This window comes from Phocoena phocoena, chromosome 1 (assembly GCF_963924675.1).
Source record: "Phocoena phocoena chromosome 1, mPhoPho1.1, whole genome shotgun sequence".
Classification (NCBI taxonomy): Eukaryota; Metazoa; Chordata; class Mammalia; order Artiodactyla; family Phocoenidae; genus Phocoena; species Phocoena phocoena.
Window position 1 is genome coordinate 4093385 of NC_089219.1, and position 22822 is coordinate 4116206.

The 22822-nt window shown below is 47.4% G+C and overlaps 1 protein-coding gene across 1 annotated transcript in view; it reads right to left on the minus strand.

Annotated features, from left to right (window-relative positions):
- The window catches only part of NPHP4 (nephrocystin 4), a 132956-nt gene that overhangs the window by 42769 nt on the left and 67365 nt on the right, over positions 1-22822 (minus strand). The window contains exons 10-11 of the mRNA XM_065884328.1: positions 18511-18649; positions 111-172 (exon numbers count right to left, since the gene is read on the minus strand). Coding sequence (XP_065740400.1) covers positions 111-172; positions 18511-18649 — 201 coding nt within the window. The remainder of the gene's footprint in view (positions 1-110; positions 173-18510; positions 18650-22822) is intronic.

Sequence of the window (22822 nt, forward strand, 5' to 3'; positions counted from 1 at the left end):
AAACAGGACATCAACTGTTCTTAAAGATGCAAAGGGGACTTTCCCGCCCCCAGAACCTTTAAATACTTGACTGTGGAATTCCGAAACAGGCCTCTCGGGCCTGGACTTACCCCTGGTCCCACTGGCGAGTCCTGGGGGGTGGTGAGCCCCCGGGGCGGTGGTGCTGGCAGGCCTGGAAGGAAGCACAGGGGCCGGGGAGGGGCCGTCAGCCTGGGTGGGGCAAGGGCAACGGAGCCCGGCTCAGGCAGGCCTGGCGCGAGTCTCCCCTCGATGGTAACCGGTGCTCGGAGCTGGGCAGCAGCCACTGGACAGCCCCAGTGCTTGGCGAGCAGACCCAGGGCGCTCGTCCCCAGTCACCGCCTGCAGGATGGAGCCCGAGCTCGCTGCCCACTTCCTCGGCCTCCTCCCTGCTCACGAGGCTCACTCCGTGTGCGCTCAGGGAGATATGAGGCTGTCAGACACCTGAGGCTCTCCTGCGCTCACCTCAAGGCTCACCCGTCCTTTCCCCTACTCACCCTCCCCTGCCTTCGTGGGGCCGGGCTCTGATGCCTGCCTGGGCCGGTGCTTCCCTGGCAGGGGCCCACTTGCTGTTCTGTTACGTAAGAAACTTCTAAACAGACGCACACACGGCTGGGCGCTCCGGCTCTCCCATCACTCACAGCCCGTCCCCTGAGGCCCACTCACTCTAGGGGTGTGAGTGCAGGCATGTTCATACCGGGAATAGTCGAGGTCGGCCCTCCACAGGGTTCCTGGAGCGAGGGCCAAGGGCGCCCCTGCCCTGGGTGATGCAAGGCTGGGAGGTGCCCAACTGCGGAGGGAGCAACCACTCCCACGGCGCTGTCCCCACCCGCCGAGCACGGTCACCGCACAGTGGCCCGGGGCAGGACCGGGCTGAGGTCTGCCTGTGCTGCTTCCACCCCGATCCCAGGCCCTGCACTCCTGTCTAGGAGTCCAGGCGTCACTCTAGTCCCTGAAACCCCCAGACTCCCAGCACTGTGCTCCGGCGTCTGGGGCCACCCATCAACTCCCCCTCAGCCCATATACGCGCGCTTCTTCTGCCGTCAGCCGCCAACATCACCGCCTCCAGTCAACGGTGGGGCTGCCCGCTGATCGGGGCCCATGCTGACACGGCCCCCTCCGCTCCCCTGAAGGCCCAGGTGGGACCGGGCACCTATCCGAGGTGACACGTCTGGTCCCCCTGAGGACCGCGCCTTCCTAATGCACCTCGGTCCCCTTCACAGTGACCCGACTCTGGCCGCTGCGTGTGGACGCAACCGCCGGCTGGACTTCAGGACATCCTGGGCCCTGAGAAATCATGCCCCCCCGCCCAGGTAACTAGCCCTGCTCCTGTCACCCGCGTGTGGCCCTGACTGCCCACACTTGGCCCTCCCTCCCTCCCCGGTGGTCTCTGCTGCCCAAGTCCCCGCACAGCCACGTCTGAGCCCCAGACCAGGTGGTGCCCATGAGCAGCTCACCTGACCCCGTGGCCCCCAAGCCCCAGGGCACACGGCACGGGGCAGGCGCGGGCAGCACCTAGCACCTACCCACCGGCCAGTGCACACGAGGGCCGTGACTCTGAATGCTGTGCAGTCTGAAGGGAGGACGCCCGACTCCCCTGGCAGTCCTGAATCCCACCACAGCGCAGCTTCAGCCACCAGGCAGGAACCGCACGTGCGAAGCACCCCCCTAGCCGGCCCTGCTGTGCCCTGGGGCCGACATGCCACCAAAGCCCCTTCCAGCCACCTCGGAATCCACCTGGAGAAGGCACTGCAGGCTCACCCCAGGAGGAGAGATCCAGCTGATGAGGAATGAGGGGCGGGGAGAGCGGGGGGCGGCATGGACGGAGGCCCCCAACTCCGCTGGTCCCACCTGAGCTGAGCTACAGGCTCTCCAGCCCCTCGCCAGCCCAGCTCCTTTCTCAAAGCCAAGTTAATGTGATTCCAAAGAATTCGGCGCCCTCTAGCCCAGGGAGCCTCCGGTTCCTGAAACGAGCTCCCTTTGGAGGGAGTTAGCTTCGCTTCCCAGGAAAGATGTCATCTCGCGAGAAGCAAAACGCAGACCAGGATTCTGCCAGGGCCCCACTGTCCTTGAAGCCACGCGCCTCCCCCCAGGCAGCTCAGGGCTCCGTGCAGCCCCCCGTCACCACCACCACCCCGCCACCGGAACAGTCTAGAAGGTGAAACAGAAGAGCAGCACGCCGGATTCTCCTTTCTTCCACCCTGAAAGGAGGCTGAAAACTACACAGGTCACCCCAATAAAGATGTTAAAAAAAAAAAAAAAACTACACGGGTTGATTTTGGCAGCGAGGAAAAGCCTGCAGGAAATGGCTCCGTTTTCCTCTGCTCAGAGAAGCCTGGCGCGTGGGAGCCGGGCCGCGTGTCCTCTAGCTGAGGAAGCTCTGAACCCTGCGGACAGGTAACCCCTCCGAGCCCGTTAAACTCCTCACACGCTCGCTATCTCCCCAGTTCGTCTAAGCTGGGCACTGCGTGGTGTTTTCGAGGTGATTCTTTACATCCTGACTTACCCAATCTTAACCTCCTAGACAACCAACCGCACATGGAAGGCTTTGCAGCCGATGCCTGCTGGGAATCCCAGGGCCCAAACCCACACACCCCAGCGAGGCACGGGCTGTGAGAAAATACACCAAAACCGCAAAATAACTTGGCTTCAAACCTTTCTGTTGTAATGTTCCATGCGGCGGTCGCCGATTAAGTTGCTTCGCAAACTACACAATCTAACGGTCTTGCCCGGACAACACAGTGTCCTCCAGAGGCGTCCACTGTCATTCCTCCAAGTCTCCCAAAAGCCACGACGGAGGTGTGGAGGTCTGACTGGGAAGCCCGCCTTCCGCCACTGAGCACGACCAGGCTGCGAGCTGCCGGGGCCGACAAGACCAAACCATGGGGCCCTCACGTGTGTGCAAAGGCCGCGTGCGTGGTGACATCTGCAGCGCGCACGAGGACGCGCGCGCAAGAACCTCTGCCGCAGCACCGCTGAAAACGGCAAGCCGTGGGGATGGCCCACGTGTTCCTGAAAATGGAAGCCCTGAATTAAAGCTGGCCCATCTGGGTGTGGAGCCCGGAAGCAATTAAAAAGGGGGAGGTCGAGGGGCGGGTCCTGACGTGGGACGTTGCCAAGACAAGTTACAGAGCGGAAAGCAAGTTACCAAGCAACCCGCCTAAGGGAATCCCACCTCTGTTAAAGGAAAAGAAACAAAACGACACGTGGATGAAGGTCTGTAGGTAAATTCATTGAAAGGTGTGGAATGGTAGGAACAGTGAGGGGCTAGAACCTCACCCTTTAGACATGTGAATAAGCGTGTTTTCCTTTACTACCCGTGGAGTTTAAAATAACTTAAATTCTAATTTACTGATCATTATCAGGTATGTCTTTGTGTCCCTGTTGGAGCCTGACGACGCTCCTGGCTGAACCGATGGCACCAGGCGGCCCGTCGCAGAGGATGAGGTCCCGCGGCAGGGGATGCTGGTGGCTCCCCAGATGGGGCCCTCCTGTCACCCCACCGGGAATAATGTCCACGTCTGGCCATGGCACCGCGCGGCTCTGGCTTCAGGTACATCACCTGGTCGTTAAAGGAAGAACGCAGAGACTAAGACGACAGCTTTGCCAGGCGCTCTGTGCGGCTCAGGGACACCTCAGCCTCGGAAGGGACTGAGTCAGCAGTTGCCATGCCACCCGAGCCAACCGCGACACAGACAGACGCAGACAGGGCCACACCAAGTACTTGAGACAGACACGTTTGCAGCTGCGCCCCCGTTTGAAGATGAATTTCCCCCACACCCTATTGCTCCCCGATCAGCCTCCACTTGCTGAAAAGCACTGTCGACAGAAGCTCAAGTGTCCAGTCCTCTCTTCAGTTCAGCTTCTAGAAGCCTGAATGCCCTACACTCGACTAAAAGGCCAGGAGGGGGCTTGCGATCTGCCCCAAACCTGGGCTGTCCGCGTCCCGCCAGGTCACACACCTGCATCCCACACGTCTCTGCATTCAGCCTGGGGGGAGTGGGGAGGTATGCAGACCACGAGGACCTGAAGCCCACTCCACGCTCCAGGGCAAGAAGGGCTGCCTTTCAGGTCAGCACTTCTCAGACAGCACTTCTGACGAGTCGAGTGGGCGAGCATCACAGAAAGACAGAAAGTAAGTACACAGGCACGAGAGAGCTCAGGCAGCAGGCTTGGTGACATCCTCCAGGCTGCAGAGAGCAGAGGTCTCTCCCTTGTCCTCCCTGGGAAGGCTGGTGGGGTCCCCATGCATGAACACATTCAAGCCCTTTATCCCACAGTGCAAGCTGCCCTCCAGAGAGCGCTTCTGCTTGAACGTAGCTGCACATTCTGGGGGGGGGGTGGGGGGCGGGGGGCGGAGGAAAAGAGAATCAGCCGGCAGGGCCTGATGAGTGGGATTCGTGGAGGAAAAGGCTGCCCTGCAGACAGACCTGCCTGTGCTTAACAGAAGGGAGAGGAGGCTGTTGCTTAGCAACCGCGGCAGGGAGGGGCCAGGCCTCGGACCAGGAAGGCGGGGCTGTGGGGATGTTCCAGGATGGGGGCCAACAGCTCGCCCCGAGGGCAGGGGGAAGGAAGGGGTCGTCACAGCCAAAGACACAATTTCTGTGATTTAAATAGAGGTTGTGAAAAACAGCTTTCCCCGACAGACCTTGAAAATAAAGGATTACTCAGCATTCAATGGTACTCCAGACACTAAGAATTCACAAGGCCGACCCACTTGAAAGGCCGTTATTCCTAATTATTTGGGCTTAAAAAGTCATCCTCTTGAAGACTTTGATCACAGGAATGGAGGAAGTGAGCACAATCTAGGAAGAGGTAAAGGGATGCTGTCGATGGAGCGGGTTTGGGTCTCTGTGCTAAAGGAAGCCAGAGGTGCCCTGTCTCGGCGAGTCAGGCCCAAGGGGAGTGGGAAGTCTGAGACGTGCCCAGAGCCCTAGGCTGGGTCACCTTCACAGACCAGGCTCAGAAGCGTGATCTCCCTCCTGGAAGCCTTGGCTCTGAACCGCTCACTCAGGCTCTCCGGCAGATGCCGTACAGGTGTGTTAGGTTCCCGGCCGCTAACTTCCATCCCCTGCTCAATCGACATCTTTCACTCTCTCCACTGCTGCGTGATGTCCTGGATGACACGACTCGGGGCAGGCGAGCTGCCTGTCAGTGAGGATGCTCTCGAGCATGTCGCCCGCACACGGGGTCACAACCACGTCAAGCGTCTAACTCAGTGTGCTCTGGGAAACACCAGGGTTATGTATTTTCAATGGCCCCTTCTACCCGGCCGCTTTCGTATCTATTAAGCAGACACACCAAAATCCTGATGCCACCAGAACATTCAAAAGCAAACTACGGGTCAGGGGAATGCCATGCCGGGTTCCAAAACCTGGAGACGGAGGGCCCTCTAGCGGCCCTGCACACACACCCGTGCGGAGGGTGATGAATGGACCTTTGCTCCCTGGTAATTTTGCAGAACAAATAAAAAGGATAATTCACAACAGAAAGCCAGAGCACCTCACTTAAAGTGACAGCTGCGTATCATTAAGATTTCCAAAGGAACTGTAGAGGTTGGTAAAATACTGAAGCAGGAAAAGTTTCCATCATAAGTTAAACATCAGCCGGTATTTAAGTCTCTTATGTTAGGTCTTGGGAGGCAACGTTTTCAAATGCTTGGAGCCTGGGGTGAAGGCGATCACGTTAATGTGACATGAATGCGGTGATAAATCCAAATTAAATAAACCAAATGGAAACAGGTTGCATCCACGCAGATCTGCGGGTCCCCGAACGGGAGCTGAAAACCAGATGACGCTGCTACCGCACGTCTGCACCAGAGCTCAATCCCTGAGTTCTCCAGCAGCTGAAGCACCCACTCCTGTCTGCCAAGGACGCAGCAATAACGCTTCTGGTAGAGAACTCAAAGGGTGTGCACCCAGCAGCTCTGAACCTTAGCAAGTCAGGCTGCGGCTCGGTGAGCCCCACACACGGGAGAGTAACACCCTCCACCCAGTCACCCAGAAAGAGGCTCGGCTCACCGGGCGACAGGATCATCTCGAGCCCAAAGCAAGAGGCCTTGTGGGGGAGCCCTCCCTGTGGGGTCCCCCCACCCCCTGAACCTCCACAGTGCTCCCTGGAGCCCACACAGTGCCCTGCTCTGTGCCCAGCAGAGCCTCCGGGGGTGGAGATGGTGGGCTACCGGAAGACAGGCCGGGTGCCACTGGCAGGAACTACCAACCTCTACTCATTCGAAGATCAAGAAATGCAGGGAAAGCTGCTCAAAGCTGGGGTGCAACTACGCAGTGGAAACAGCTGAGTGCAGGGAGAGACCTGGGACAGGAGAGCAGGCCCTCAATCCATCGGGTGACCACCGGAATCCACCCTCTCTCCCGAGAGCAGCAAGGATGGTTTCCCTTTGGGGCATCACCCTCCCAGCCCTTACCCCTGGCCCAACCCCACACAAGAGAGGGAGTGTGACCCAGGATGCACGCCCTGCCTCACCCCCATCCCAGTCATTCAGGGTACAGCAGGTGACCCGGCAGAGGGAGGGGCTCCATCTCAGGACTCCGACTGGACAACTGAGCAAAAGAGGTTCTTCCTGCTGGGATTCCTAAGTCCGAGGATAACCGAGCAGCTCCCGGAGCCACCATGTAGGGAAACCCTGCCTGGAAGGAAGCCACCATGGACAGCTGGAGGGTGAGCAGTCAGAGGTGTGGGAGACAGACAGACACACCAGCTCTTCACCACACCACTCCAGGGCCAGGACGCAGCCAGGCCTCACGTCAGGGCTCTTCCATCACGAGAGCCAATCAATTCCCTCTCCGTTTCGACTATTTTGAGTTGAGTTTCTATCACGGAAGAGTCCCGAGTGACCCATTTCTCTACCCACACGTGCTGAATGCTTTGGGCAACAGAACGATGGACCAGCAGAGTCCCCACTGGTGAGATGCTCCTATGATCGTCTCTAATGCCGAACGAATATCCACACCGGGGATCGGCACCTCTTCACCTTCTGCGGCCTCGCTGGGACGCTGCGCAGCCCCTGAGACTGGGCGGGGCCACACGCCAGCTCTAGCCCCTGAGCTGGGAGGAAGGATGCAGGTCATTTCTGGGCCTTTCTTTGTGCTGGGGGGGAGCGGCCGGCAATGCTCCAGTGACAACTGCCATGTGTGACCATAGTGAGCAGAGCCGCCCCCAGCCCACATGGACGTGTACTGAGAGCAGGAAGCAAAGCTTTTTGTTTTAAGCCAGTGAGATTCAGGAACTATCTGTCACCAGGGCAAGCCTGGCTGACACACCCCAAAAGCAGTAGTGAGAAGGAAGAAACAGACAACAGACGATATAAAATAAGGAGCAGTCTGTCATACAGAGTGAAGTAAGTCAGAAAGAGAAAAACAAATACCGTATGCTAACACGTATATATGGAATCTAAAAAAAAAAAAGGGTCATGAAGAACGTAGGGGTAAAATGGGAATAAAGACACAGACCTACTAGAGCATGGACTTGAGGATATGGGGAGGGGAAAGGGTAAGCTGGGACAAAGTGAGAGAGGGGCATGGACATATATACACTACCAAACGTAAAATAGATAGCTAGTGGGAAGCAGCCGCATAGCACAGGGAGATCAGCTCGGTGCTTTGTGACCCCACCTAGAGGGGTGGGAGGGAGGCGCAAGAGGGAAGAGCTATGGGAACATATGTATAACTGATTCACTTTGTTATAAAGCAGAAACTAACACACCATTGTAAAGCAATTATACTCCAATAAAGATGTTTTAAAAAAAACACACAATCAGTTGTTAAATTTAAAAAATAAAACTCCTTTTTCCAAATAAATAATAAATAAAATAAAATAAAAAATAAAGAGCGGCACCTACCAAGGCCAGGAGATGCGGAAAGGAGGCTCTGCAGGGAGGAGACACCTGAGCCGGGCTTTAAGGATGAGGGCAAGGGCCCACGTGAAAGGGCAAGAAGAGTTTAGTGTATTTTTTAACGTGGGGATACTTTAAAACACTTCTATATTCTAGGTAAAAGCAAACAGAAGTTGAGCCCAACAGTTGAGGCAGTAAGAACACTAAAGATCAAGACGTGTGAGAGTCCACGCTGCACCTAGAAGAAAACTGCAGACCCTTACGTGAGATCATTCCTAAGAAGATAAACGGAAAAAATGCTAAGCGCTCAACTTTTTTAAAAAATTAAGAGGATGGACTTGATAAAAGCATATAAAATTAAATTTTCATTAAGTTAATTAAAATTAAAGATACAATTAGAAACAAAAACAAAGAAGGGGAGAACCAATAAGTAAAACCAACAGCTAGTTCTTTGAAGAGAATGATGAAGTGAAGAAACCTTGGCTAAGCCTGACCGAGAAAGGGAGAGATTCACCAAAATATTAGGCATGAGAAAGGGAACCTAATCATAGATACTTTCAAAAAGAAACAACCGGCCCAGAATGGAGTCATTTGTCACTTGTACTAAGCCGGTGTCACCGAACCATGGCTTGGTACCTTACCTAACTGCACTTTCAATATTCCCCAGGAAAGTGGTCTTAACTGGCCAGTTTGGAATTTTCTGGTTGGCACCAATGAGGTAACAGCCACGTGGACCCCTTCCATCCCCCAGAGGAAGGTGAGGTAGCCCGCTCTTTCCTTACCCCCTCCCCCACCTTCTGCCTATAAACGTCTTCCTTTTTGTTCAGCTCCTCCAAGTGAGTTTCTACTTGGTAGATGGGATGCTACCTAATTCATTAATTGTTCAATAAAGCCAGTTAGAGCTTTAAATTTTACTTGGTTGAATTTTTGCTATTTAATGATACGAATTAGAAGCTTTAAATTAGATACAATTTTATCCCAACATCTTTGTAAACTAAAAGAAATTGACCATTTTTCTAGAGGATATGTACCCCAAAAGGTAACACAAGATGAGATGGAAAACCTAAATAGATCAATAACCATGAACAGAAATTTAAATGGTTGTCAAAACATCCCTTCAAAAGGTACCAAGTTCCTGATGGTTTTATAGGTAAGTTTTATCAGACCTTCAAGAAACAGATGCTGCCTTTTGTTTAAACTATTTTAAAGCACAGGAAAAGGTAGCAAACACAGAAATAGCTTAAAATCTTAAGTGCCAACCTGACTGGATCACAGGGCGCCCAGACGTTTGGTTAAACATTATTCTGGGTGTGTCTGTGCGGGTGTTTCCGCATGAAATTCGAATTTGAAGGGGTGACTCAGTTTTAAAGCAGTTTGCCCTTCCCACTGTTAGGTGGGGGGCGGGGGGCGGGGGCGGGGGATGGAGGCCTCATTGAATCCATTGAGGGTCTGTATAAAACAAAAAGGTGGAGGAAGGAAGAACTAGACCCCTCCTGCCTGACCGCAGAGCTGGGTCATCAGTCTCCTGCCCTCGGCCCCCTGTTGTCAGGCCTTCAGACCCAGATGAAATCCACGCCACCGGCTGCCCTGGTTCTCAGACTTTTGGACTCAGCCTGAATTACACCACCTGCTTTCCTGGGTTCCAGTTTGCAGACAGTAGATCACGGGACTTCTCAGCCTCCGTAATTGTGTGATCCAATTTCTCATCATATATCTCTTCCCATACTGTATGTATATCTGCTTCTCTAGAGAGCCCCAAGTAAACACTCATTTTACACACCTAAAATGCTCATAATACCAAAACCTGATAAAAACAACAAAAAAGAAAGGATCTATATATAAAATAGATAACTAATAAGAACCTGCTGTAGAGCACAGGGAACTCTACTCAGTGCTCTGTAATGGCCTATATAGGAAAAGAATCTGAAAAAAAGAGTGGATATACGTATATGTATAACTGATTCACTTTGCTGTACACCCAAAACTAACACAATATTGTAAATCAACTATACTCTAATAAATTTTTTTAAAAAATAGAACCCACTAATATAAACAAATGCAAGTAATAATTTAATAAATAATATGAGTGGTGTCTTAAATCAATGGGGAAAACATTAAGAATTAAATAGTATTGGGATAACTGGATAGCCATCTAGAAAAATATAAATTGGATGTAAACTAATATTTTATACAAGAATAAATTCCAAATGGATCAATGATTTAAATGTATATATAAGAAGGAAGCCCTAAAATTACTAGGAAAAAAACTTGAGAGAATTATTTGTAACCGTGGAATGTGGAAGACCTTTCTAACTAAAATGTGATCTCTTAATGCTTTAAAAGAAAAGATTGAAAAAAGATGACTATGAGGGGCTTCCCTGGCGGCGCAGTGGTTAAGAATCCGCCTGCCAATGCAGGGTACACAGGTTCAATCCCTGGTCCAGGAAGATCCCACATGCCACGGAGCAACTAAGCCCGTGGGCCACAACTACTAAGCCTGCACTCTAGAGCCCGTGAGCCACAACAACTGAGCCCTCATGCCACAACTGCTGAAGCCCACGTGCCTAGGGCCCATGCTCCACAACAAGAGAAGCCACCACAACTACAGCAAGCCCGCACGCAGCAACGAAGACCCAACGCAGCCGAAAATAAATAAATAAATTTACAAGAAAAAAAAAAAAGATGATGAGTATGAAAATTTTTGTAAACTCCTGGCAAAACCACTACAAGAAAAGTCAAAAGAAAAAAGACAAATTGAGAAAATAAATTTGCAACCTCATCACAAAGGGCTCATTTAACATAACAAGAGCTTCTATCAATTGGTAAAGACCAGCAACCCATTAGAAAATTGGGTCATCTATTTACTACTTCCCACTTTAACATTTTTTGAACATTTAAATATATTACATTTTCAAAAGACTTAATAAAATAAAAATTAAAAAATAGAGATTACTCTGGCTACTGTTTGGCTATGTTTCAATAAAGACTATTACACATTAAAAAAAAGAAAAAGAAAAAAAAAAAGGATCTGCAAAGTATGGCCCACTGGTCAAGTTTGGCGCACGATCTGCGCTTATAAATAAATCTTTATTGGAACACATCCATACTTGTTCACTTACACATCCTCGATGGCTTTCACTGAACACCAGCAGAGATGAGTAGCCGTGGCAGAGGTCATCTGGCCCACAAAGCCTAAAATATTTCCTATCTGGCCTTAAAGTCTGCTGACCTCTGCCACAGATGAACCTCAAATACGGAAACAGAAACATAAATCCTGAACACAGGTTAATCAAATCAAGACAGGCATAACTAAGTTCCCCACATATTATTCTCTGTCTTATTCTTTAATGGACTTTAGAGCAGTTTTATATTCACAGCAACTTTGAGCAGAAAGGACAGAGAATTCCCATATACTCCCTTTTCACATAGGCACAGCTTCCCTGCTGTCAACACCCCACACCAGAGTGGGACAGTATTCTTTCTGCTACCTAAATATTTGGTGACTTATTCACTTACTGTCTCCTTTTAAAACATACCTGGCACTTCACAGACTGTCAATAGGGTTTGCTGAATGGGTAAGGGGAGGGCACGCTGAGCAAACCTATCCGAATAAACACTCCCTTACTTTCTCCCAGAATGCTAATATAAAACGGTAGAAGCAGGGCCAACACTAAGCTTTCCGGCCCAGTGGGAACCCATTCCCTAGATGGCAACATGGGCACTGGTTTGTACCCATCAAGGACTTTGGGGTCAACAGTAGCTCTGTGCAAATATTGCATCTGCTCCTGACCTGGTGGTCGCCCTGTTTCCAGTGAGATATGGGATCTGTATTTAGTTGGGCCAATGGTTGAAAGGGGGTATGAACATGTGGCCACTGCCCACGGATGCTGCCAGCCAGCAGGATGACAAGATCAATGCAGCTGACAGCAACTGTGAAGCCTTTGCCCTGAGCTGGGCAGCCTGCGCACCCTGACAAACTTTTTTCATCTAACCCTCTCCACGACCTCGGAGGGTCTTTGCCCATTTTTCTTGTCGGTTGTTTATCTCCTTCTTACTGATTGGGAGGAGCTCTTTCTATTATCTTTCTTCCTTCTAATCTCCTCATTCTTTCCATTACTTTTTAACGGTTTTATGTATTGCAAGTATCTTTTAGTCTGAGGTTTGTCTTTTTTATATACATAAATTTTTATTTATTTATTTATGGCTACGTTGGGTCTTCGTTGCTGCGGCGCGGGCTTTTCTCTAGTTGCAGCGAGCGGGGGCTACTCTTCGTTGTGGTGCACGGGCTTCTCATTGCGGTGGCTTCTCTTGTTGTGGAGCACGGGCTCTAGTCACGCGGGCTTCAGTAGCTGTGGCACGCGGGCTCAGTAGTTGTGGCTCTCGGGCTCTAGAGCGCAGGCTCAGTAGTTGCAGCGCACGGGCTTAGTTGCTCCGCGGCATGTGGGATCTTCCCGGACCAGGGCTCGGACCCGTGTCCCCTGCATTGGCAGGCGGATTCTTAACCACTGTGCCACCAGGGAAGCCCAGTCCTGAGGTTTGTCTTTTAACTTTGTTTATGGAGTCTTCTCTCATAGAAAAGCTTTACATGTTAACATTATCACGTTTCTCACTCTTCTCTTTTTGGTTTGTGCTTTATCTTGTTTAAGGAAGCCTTCCTAACCTCAAGGGCATAAAAATATTCTCCAAATTTTTTTCTAAGACTCCTCAAGTTTTGTTTTTCATATGTAGGCCTTTAATCCATCCATTTTACAGCTGAGGAAACTGAGGGACGGACACATTAAGCAACTGGTCTAAGACCACCCAGTTGGCAAGTCTGGATTCACAAACAAAACGCAACTGATTTCAAAGCCACTTACATGCTGCCGTGCTGTCCGTTTCCTTTCAGAACCTGCCTTCTTCACTCAGCACACCGTTGTGAAGGTTCAGCCATAATGATGTACAGAGCCCTATCTTGGCATTTTCACTGCTACACAGCACCCACGGTCCTGATAAATCAGCTCATTCAGCCATCCCCCGACTGGGGCACAGGCAGGTCGTTCCCACGCTTCAGCCACTAAACACAGGCCCCGTGTCACATGAACTAGTTCCTCTCTGCAGTGGGCGTCTAGAAATGGCATTTCCCAGCTGTAGGGTATTAACTAAATACTACAAAATTGCTCTTCAAAGTGGTCGTACATCCTGCATTCCTCCCTGTGTGGTGGGAATTCCTCGCTTCCCAACTCCTCCTCCGCCTACATGCTATTAGCCGGCCAGGTTTTTCCAACACGAGGGTCATGAAGTGATTTCTCATTTTAATTTGCATTTCTCTGATTGCTAGTGAAACTGAGCACTTTTGCGTACGTCGATTGGTTGTTCTGGTTTCTCCTCTGTGAATTCTCTCCTCACATCCCTTTGCCCATTTTTCTGTCCTGTTATGGACCATTCCTCATTGACTCGGAACAGCTCTTTCTATCATCTTTCTTCTTCCTGATCTTCTGATTCTAAAATTTCTACAGTTCTGTTTTGTAATCCATCCAGAATTTGTGTACACAACATGAAATTGGGATCTGATTTTCCATTTTCCACCTGGACAGCCAGTCCAGCGCTGTTAACTGACTGGTCCGCCCTTACTCTTGTGGCAGACAGAGTAATGCTGCCCACCGCCCCACCAAGCGCCCACATCCTAATCCCAGCGACCCGTGAATACGCTGCGCTAACGCCACCAAGGGAACCGAGGTGGCAGATGGAATCGAGGCTGCTAATTAGCTGGCCTGGAGACACGGAGATTGTCCTGGATGGTGGAGGGGACCCAGTGTAACCACAACAGTCCTTATGAGTGAAAGAGAGGCAGGAGTGATTAATCAGGGTCAAAGAGAGACGTGGAAATGCTATTCTGAATCTGCCTCTGAAGATGGAGGACGGGGCCAAAGGTGCCGCTGGGCCCTGGGAGCCGGCAAAGGCAACGAGGCAGATCCTCTCCCACAGCCTCTGCAGGGGCACAGCCCAGAGACCTCGACTTCAGTCTGTGAGACCTTTGGACTGCTGATCTCCAGAACCGGACGATACTGACTTCACGCTATTTTAAGCAACTAAGCTTATGATAATTCGTTATAACAACAGTAGGAAAGTAATATGCTCCTTATCTGTAATTTGTCACACATCACGCTTTTGATTTTGTCTTGTTATCTGTTGATCTATGTCTGTACCAACATCACGCTGTGCTAGTTACTATAATTTTGCCGTTAAGCTTGCAAGTCAAGAAAGGGGAAGCCTCTCTTCTTCAAAACTGCCTTGGCTATTCTTGAATATGTAATTTTTTTTTTTTTTTTTTTTTTTTGCGGTACGCGGGCCTCTCACTGTTGCGGCCTCTCCCATTGCGGAGCACAGGCTCCGGACGCGCAGGCTCAGCGGCCATGGCTCACGGGCCCAGCCGCTCCGGGGCACGAACCCGTGTCCCCTGCATCGGCAGGCAGACTCTCAACCACTGCGCCACCAGGGAAGCCCTGTAATTTTTTAATTTAACAAAGAGAATATATCTTAAAAGAAAATAAACACAGTACACGACGGAGACGCCTTCTAGGCTCAGGGCACGAGCCAAGGCTGAAAGTCATGAAACGCCGACACGTTTAGTGAACCACACGCAGCACAGAGCAGCCAGGAAAACGTTCAAAACCGCTGGGCGATCAGCCCTGGGGCGGATGACTTCAGTAGCCTAGAAACCACTAACAGCAGGCAAAGCCTTCTACTTCTGACCGGATTTTCCCTCCCATCTGAAACAAAAATTTTTAACAGAATATATAAAACAAGTCTTTAAGACACTGGAATTCAGGCAGGAAAGGATCCTGAGGAACTGGAAACAAAAGAAGTAAACCTTCCAATTGTCCTCACATCACGGTGTTGAGTGATTCTTCAGACTGCAGTGCAGGGAGGGGAACCCAGACAGTGCACAGCGGGGCCCTGATCTGAAGACCAAGCTGAGAGCCCAAGGAGACCAAGGAAGCTGGAGTTTGCAGGGCTGAACACAGACAGGAGGGGTGCACAGAGAAGGAGCTCCAGCCACTTAGAGGGTCCCTCCAGGATTTAGTAGATCACTGACGAGGAAACTACCCAAGGATGGGCAAAGAACCACCCGAAAAATTAGAAGGACCAGTACACAGGGTTCACCCGAGGCCAGAAAGAAGCTGTCCTCACAGACTGGTAAACCTCATAATTCAGGGACATCAGGCAGAGTAACAAAAGGGGTCTTGTCACCTAGTGAGGAATAATTAGCCCTAAACTAAATGCTGATCTGGTCCCATCTAACAAATCTTAAGGGCAAGACCCAAAATGACCAAACCGTTTCCAAAGCTCAAGAGTATTTATCAACTACAAAAATATTCAGTCCCCAAAAGGAGAAAACTCACAATACCTGGAATCCGGTAAAAAAAATTATGAATATAAAGAAGCAGGAAAATACAACCCAAATTAGGACAAAAATCAATCAATCAAAACGAATCCAGACCAAGATATTAGAACTGGCAAACAAAGATATCAAAGGAGGGACAAACTTTGTAACATTATCTCCAGATTTCGGTAACTTGAAACTAAACCAAGCTAAAATGAGAATTCACTCACTATCTGGGTCACTATCTGGGTCATTTCAAATAGGGAAAAATACTGGAACATTAACTGCTGGTCAGGTCTAAGAGGTCTACCTACCTCTGCCTTCTCTGGAGAGAAAGACTAAAGCATAAGCTTGTCAGTGGTTGTACAGGTATTTCCCACGTTCGAGAAGCCACAGGAAACACTGAACATGGAGGACAGAAAAAGACCCTGAGAGAACTTCTGGAGATGAAAACTACAGGACCTGTGATGAAAACTACACTGGATGGGATTCATGGCAGATCAGACACTGCAGAAGAAAAGATGAGTGAACCTGAAGGTGCAGCAATAGGAACGATCTAGGACGGCACACAGAGAGAACAGACCACAAATAGAAGTGAGGCTCGCTGCCTGATACACGCGTAACTGGGGGCCCCAAGGGAGAAGAGAGAGGAGGACAGAAGCAGGAATGATCAAAATTGTTCCAACTGTGATTTAAAAAACCCAGAGATCCAAGAAGTTCCGTGAACCCCAAGCAAAAAATCAGTTAAAGGACAATTCTGGGAAACAAAGGCAGTGGCAGACTAGGCTTTAAATCTCCTCTAAGGCCCTCATGAGAACAGACGGGGCAGCTGGGAGAGCAAACCCCAAAGTCCACAGCCACACTGACAGTAGGTCGGGCCGGAGAAGCCAACAGGGTCATCCCGTCCTGGATGACCATTAGATTAGACTAGATGCTGTTTCCAGTGCCATAACTACATCAAAATTCAACACCGGAAATTTCCTTTCCAGAAAAGGTAATTATATTCTTCCCTTAACGATAGCTGTATGGGTTTCTTCTCTAAGAAAATGATCTATTCAGACATTTCTAAGGACAAGGGTAGACTGTATTTATTACTTTAAACTGGGTTTATTACATTTCACTACTGTCCTTTAGAGTCACTTAATCAAAAACCAGAGTAATGATATTTATATCTAATCACAAAATATACATAATTTTATAATCTAGGATACTATCTTTCTTTCATACTTACATTTCTTAGAGGTTGGTACTTGTTTTATTTTTAGAATGTAACTATGAACATATGTCAAAGAAGGGAAGATAGTAGATTTAAAGAAGGGAACAGGTTAGAAATAAGTTGACTCTGTTTAATATTTTTAACTATATATTCTATGCTTTCCATGCATTCAACTTTATCAAATAAAATTGGAAATTTATTCTAAACTGACTCTGATGGAAAACACATGCCTACCACCCACCACTGCAAGGGATTCTAGCAGATATTCTGGCAATTCCTCAAGTATAAGTGGTGCTGTACATTCCAGCACCACTTATATAAGATGAGATCATTAATGTACACACGGGTGGTAAACGGCAATCCTGAGAACAGTCTGGTAAGCATAATATTCAACACTGGAAAGAACAAAACAATTAAAACCATCAAACATACAGCCTTTCGGGGAAGAGGGAAAATACTTAATAACGTGCTTGGTCCCAAAGCACTCAACTATTAAGTTTTGGTGCCTGAATATGTTTAAATATCTCGGAAAATCCTGGAAGGTCACAAAGATGGAGGCCAGTACATCAAGCTCTAGGCCGGAGAGACAAGTGTGCTGCTTCCACCAACTGTAAGATTAAATTCAGCAAGACTGGGGCTTCCCTGGTGACCCAGTGGTTAAGACTCCGTGCTCGCAATGCACAGGGCCTGGGATCGATCCCTGGCCAGGGAACTAGATCCCACGTGCATGCCGCAACTAAGAGTTCTCATGCCACAACTAAGGAGCCCGCCTGCCGCACCTAAGACCCAGTGCAACCAAATAAATATTTTAAAAATAAACCAGTGGGGGCCTCCCTGGTGGTGCAGTGGTTGAGAGTCCGCCTGCCGATGCAGGGGACATGGGTTCGTGCCCTGGTCCGGGAAGATCCCACATGCCGTGGAGCGGCTGGGCCCGTGAGCCATGGCCACTGAGCCTGAGCGTCTGGAGCCTGTGCTCCGCAACGGGAGAGGCCACAACAGTGAGAGGCCTGCGTATCACAAAAAAAAAAATAAAATAAAAATTGAAAAAAATCAATAAACCAGTAAATTCAACAAGACCAGTTTCCAAAAACTAGAATCTCAACTCATAAAAAACCACTCCCAAATGACAGATTCACTGGTGCCTTTGCACCAGCACCCAGGACCTGCTGCCCAAGAGACACTGCCCAGCCCTCCATGGACACCCAGCAGTGTCCATCAGAGTAAATCCATCTGGTTGGAGGATGGATGGACACTAAGCTCCCCTCTACAGCTTACACTTTTGTTCATTCCCTACCTTTCTGACTTTCTAAGAGCCTAACCACCCATGATCTAGAACATTCTTCCAGCCAGCGAGATCCCTAGAAGCCGAGGGCCAAGGGCTCAATGCTCTTTCAATTCTCCTCCTAAACTCCTCCTCTTCCCGCCACAGGTGGGATTCCCCACCAGGACACAGCTGCCTGTCCTTGGGAATAAACTAAGAGGCCCTGAACACAAGGTACCAGCCTCAGCAGAAGGTGTGGTGTAGCCAACGCAAAGCTGACAGCCGTGGTCACACGTGGGGACGCCACCACCCACAGGAAGGGCATCACCCTGCTGACAGCCCTCTATCCCTTTCTTAAAGCCACGCCCTGAGGTCATGGCCTCCCCACTCTCAGACTGTGCTCCAAGGGAGTAGAAAGCACTTTTTAAAGACAGCAAACTCATGGCTACATTAACAGTGCAAAATAAAGCTGGCAGTCCTTAGCTTTCAGCCAGCCTCTGATTCTTGAGCCCTGTATCTGCAGGGCACCCACATGATGTGTCCCTTTAAGGGTCACCAACAGACCTTCCCAGGCCCTCGTTCAGGGAGCTGCAAGCAACAGAGCTGACTCGTGGCTGAAGCACAGAGTGCTGGGCCACACTTCATCACTGCCCGGTTCTACACCTCTGTATTCAGCAAAAACTCAACCAACTGATTCAAATTAAAGCCATCTGCAGTAAGTATCTGATAAATGTTGCTGTACTGGGCACAGATGGAGCTGTGCCATGAGCTAGAAGACTCAGCTCTCTACACACACTTACTTGAAGGGGAGGTGAGTGGCTTCCTGGAAGGCCGCTGCTCTGCCTTGGGGCGAATGGTGTGCTCCATGGGCGTGTCCGGGTGTCCTTCAGGGCTCAGTGAGTACTGGAACTGGACTGTCCCCGACTCCACCTGCTTCACCTACAATCGACCACAACAAGAGCAGTGATGGCCACGCTCCCTTCATCAGCACCCTTCGGTTAGAACAACTTAACCAGGAACAATTCGCCCGGCCCTGAGATGATCAATGAGAATCAGAACCCCAGGAGACCACCATCACAAGAACACCCTCACCCAAGCAGAAATCACAACATTGCTGCTCCAGTTTCAAATGCGTTTTTTAATTAACCTATGTTATGTTGACTGTTTCCCTTTTGGTGTATAGTCCTTTGAGTTTTAACACATGTAACCACCACCACAGCCAGGGTATAGAACAGCCCCACCACCCACAACATTCCCTCACTGCCTCCTTGTACACCGTCCCGCCAACACCCAACCCCACAATCTACCCCTCTCTTCTGTCATATAAATAGGATCACATGCCATACAACCTTTGAGACTGGCTTCTTTCACTCCCTGCGATACTGATGAGACTCTCCCGGGCCATAGTGTGTACCCACAGCCCGTTCCTTTTTGTTGCCGAGGAGTTTTCTATTGTACGATGCACCCCAGTGTACTTATCCATTCACCCATTTAGGAACATTCGGGCGGTTTCTAGCTTGAGTGGTTATAAATAGAGCTGCTAGGAACACTGGTATACATATTTCTGTGTGACATAAGTTTTCATTCCCATAAGGTTCACTTCTCTACGAGTAGGATTGCTGGGTCATGTGGTATGTGTATATTTAATTTTACAAGAAACTGCTAAACTGTGACTTGCTTCTGGACTCTATTTCATTCCATTCATCTATGTGTCAATGCCTTTACCAACAGCACTTTATCATGATTACTGTAGCTTTAATGAAAGTCTTGAAATTGTATAGTATGAATCCTCCAACTTTATCGTTCTTTCCAAAATTGTTTTGACTCTAATTCCTTTGCTTTTCTGTATAAACTTTAGAATATATATATATATATTTTGTGTATATATATATATATACAAAAAAATCATGTAAGGATTTTGATTGAAATTGCATTAGACCCATAGGTCAATTGGGGGAGAATTTATATCTTTACTATGTTGAAACAGTCTTCCAATCCATAAAGATGTCTCTCCACTTATTTAGGTCTTCTTTGCCTCAGCCTTTGTAAATAATGCTGTTTTTTAGATTTTGCTTTCCAACTGTTGTTAATGTAAAGACATGTGATTGATTTTTCTATCTTGACCTCCTGTTGTATCCTGCATTCTCCCTAAACTTGTTTATTCTAGGAGCTTTTGGTAAATCCCTTGAGATTTTCCACACAGAAAATCATGTTGTCTGCAAATAAGATTTGTTCCTTCCTTTCCAATCTGTATGGCTTTTAAATTTTGTTTTCTTGCTTTATTGCACTGGCTAGAACTTCCAGTACAATGTTGAATAAGATGTTGAATACTATGTATGGGCATCCTTCACTTGCTCCTGATCTACGGGGAAAAGAATTCAATCTTTCACCATTACGTGTGATGCTAACTAAAGGATTTTTGTAGATATTCTTATCAAGCTGAGGAAGTTCCTCTTTATTCCTGTTTGCTCAGTTTTTGTCATAAATGGACGTTGAATTTTGTCAAATGCTTCTTCTGCATCAATTGTTATGATCATACGTTTTTCCTTCTTTAGGCTGTGACTATGATGAATTACATATTTTTGACTTTCAAATAGAAAATAGCCTTGCATTCCTGAGATAACCCCCAACTTGGTCATGGTGTATTATTCTTTTTCCATATTGTTGGATCCAACTTGCTAATATTTTGTTGAGTATTTTGCGTCTAAGTTCATGAGGCTTATGTATCCATAGTTTTCTTTTCTTGTACTGCCTTTTTCTGGTTTTGATATCAGAGTAATGCAGGCCTTGTTACACGAACTAGGAATTGCTCCTATCTATCCTACTTTCTGGAAGAGAATGTATAAAATCAGTGTTATTTTTCCTTAAAGGAAATAATGTTTAGGACAATTTACAGTGAATAGGCCTGGATAGTTCTTTTTCAAAAGTTTTTTAACCATGAGCTCATTTTCTATAAAGTTATAGGACTACTCAGATTATCTAGTTCACCTTGGCTAAGTTTTGATAGTTTGTTGTTTAAGGCAAACTGATCCATCTCATCTAAATTTTCAAGCTTATGGGCATAGAGTTGTTCATAGTATTCCCCTAATATCCTTTTTATACGTGTGTGGTCTGTAGTGGTATCCCTTCTTTCATTCCTATTATTAGTAATTTGTGTCCTCTCTTTTCTTTACTCTTTCAGTCTTGTTAAAGGTTTGTCAATTTTATTGAGCTTTTTAAAGAATCCGTTTTTTATTTCACTGGCTTTCTCTAGTTTTTTTCCTCTACTGTTTTTGTTTTCAGTTTTATTAGTTTCTGCTCTTATCTTTATTATTGACTTTCTTCTGCCTTGCTTTAGGTTTATTTTCTTCTTCTTTTTCTAGTTTCTAAAAGTGGAAGATTAGATTATTGATTTGAGACTTTTCTCTGTTGTTATATAAGCACTTAACGCTATAAATTTCCATGTAAGCACACTTTAGCTGCACCCTACGAAATCTGATATGTTGTATTTTCATTTTTGTTCAGTTCAAAATATCTTCTATATTTTCTTGAGGCTTCCTCTCTGACTCATGGATTATTTAGAAGTGTATGAATTTCCTAGTGTTTCTAATTTTTTATGTTATCTTTGTTATTGGTTTCTAGTTTAATTCCATTATGATCACAGAATATACCTTGTGTCATTTCAGTTCTTTTAAAATTAAAGCTTGTCTTATGATCCAGGATATGGTCTATCTTGGTGAACGTTCCATGTGCACTTGAAAAGAATGTGTATCCTGCTGTTGTTGGGTGGAGCGTTCCATAAAGGTCATTTAGATCCAGATGCTTAATGATATTGTTCAGTTCTCTATGTTGGTGATTTTCTATCTACATGTTTATAGTTTACTCCAAGAGGAGTGTTGAAATATCCAACTACAATTGTTAATTTGTCTATTTCTTCTTTCTGCACTATTAATTTTTTGCATTTTGAAGCTCTATGTTAGATGCATACACTTTTAGTATTGTATGTCTTCTTGGTGAATTGACTCTTTTATCATATGTAACATCCCTCTTAATTTCTAGCAATTTCTTTTGCTCCAAAGTCTACTTTGTCTGGTATTAATAGAGCTACTCCAGTTATCTTTTGAATAGCGTTTGCACAGAATGCTTTGCCATCCTCTTACTTTTGACCTACTACATCGTTGTATTTGAACTGAGCTCCTGGTAAACAGCATACAGTTGGACCTTGAGTTTTTATGCCACCTGACCACTTCTGTCTTGAAGTTGGCGTGTTCAGACTATTTATATGTCATGTGATTATTGGTGTGTCTGGATTCAGAACTATCATTTCACTATGATTTGTTCCCTCTGTTTTTCATTCCTGTTTCCCCTTTCTTGCCTTATTTTGAATTATTCCATTTTATCTATCTATTGGGTTTCTCACTGTCTCTTTGTATCCTATTTTTAGCGACTGCTCTAGGGTTTACAATGTAAATATTTAACTTTTCACAATCTACTCAAAATCTATATTTTATTACCGCAAGTGGAATGTAGAAAGCTCATCACCCTACAGGTCTCTTTACCTGCCCCCTTTGTATTATAGCTGTCTTACCTATTATACCTTAAGAATCCTATCAGACACTGCTATACTTTTCGCTTCAACCATCAAACATATTTTAAAGAACTCAGAAGGAGGAGAATACTATATTATAGTTATCATTTTTGATGCTCTTCCTTCATTCCTGATGTACCAAGTTTTCATCTGGTATCATTTCTCTTCTGTCTGAAGAAATTCCTTTAGCAATTCTCTTAGAGCATGTCTCCTGCCAATGAATTCTCTTAGTTTTAGTTCATCTGAGAATGTCTTCATTTCACCTTCGTTCCTGCAGGACTTTTGCTGGAATAGAATTCTGAGTTCTGGGGTCTTTCTGCTACTGCTTTTAAAATGTTGCTCCATTTCTTTCTGGCCCCCATGAGTTCTGCTAAGGGACCCACAGATATTCAAATTATTGTCTCTGTGTAAGTAATGCATCATTTTTCTATGGCTGTTTTCAAGACTTTGTCTTTATTTTTTAGCAGTTTGATTATGATATGTCTGGTTGTGGATTTCTTTGCACTTATCTCTGGGTTCACTGAACCTCTTCAATCCGTAGGTTT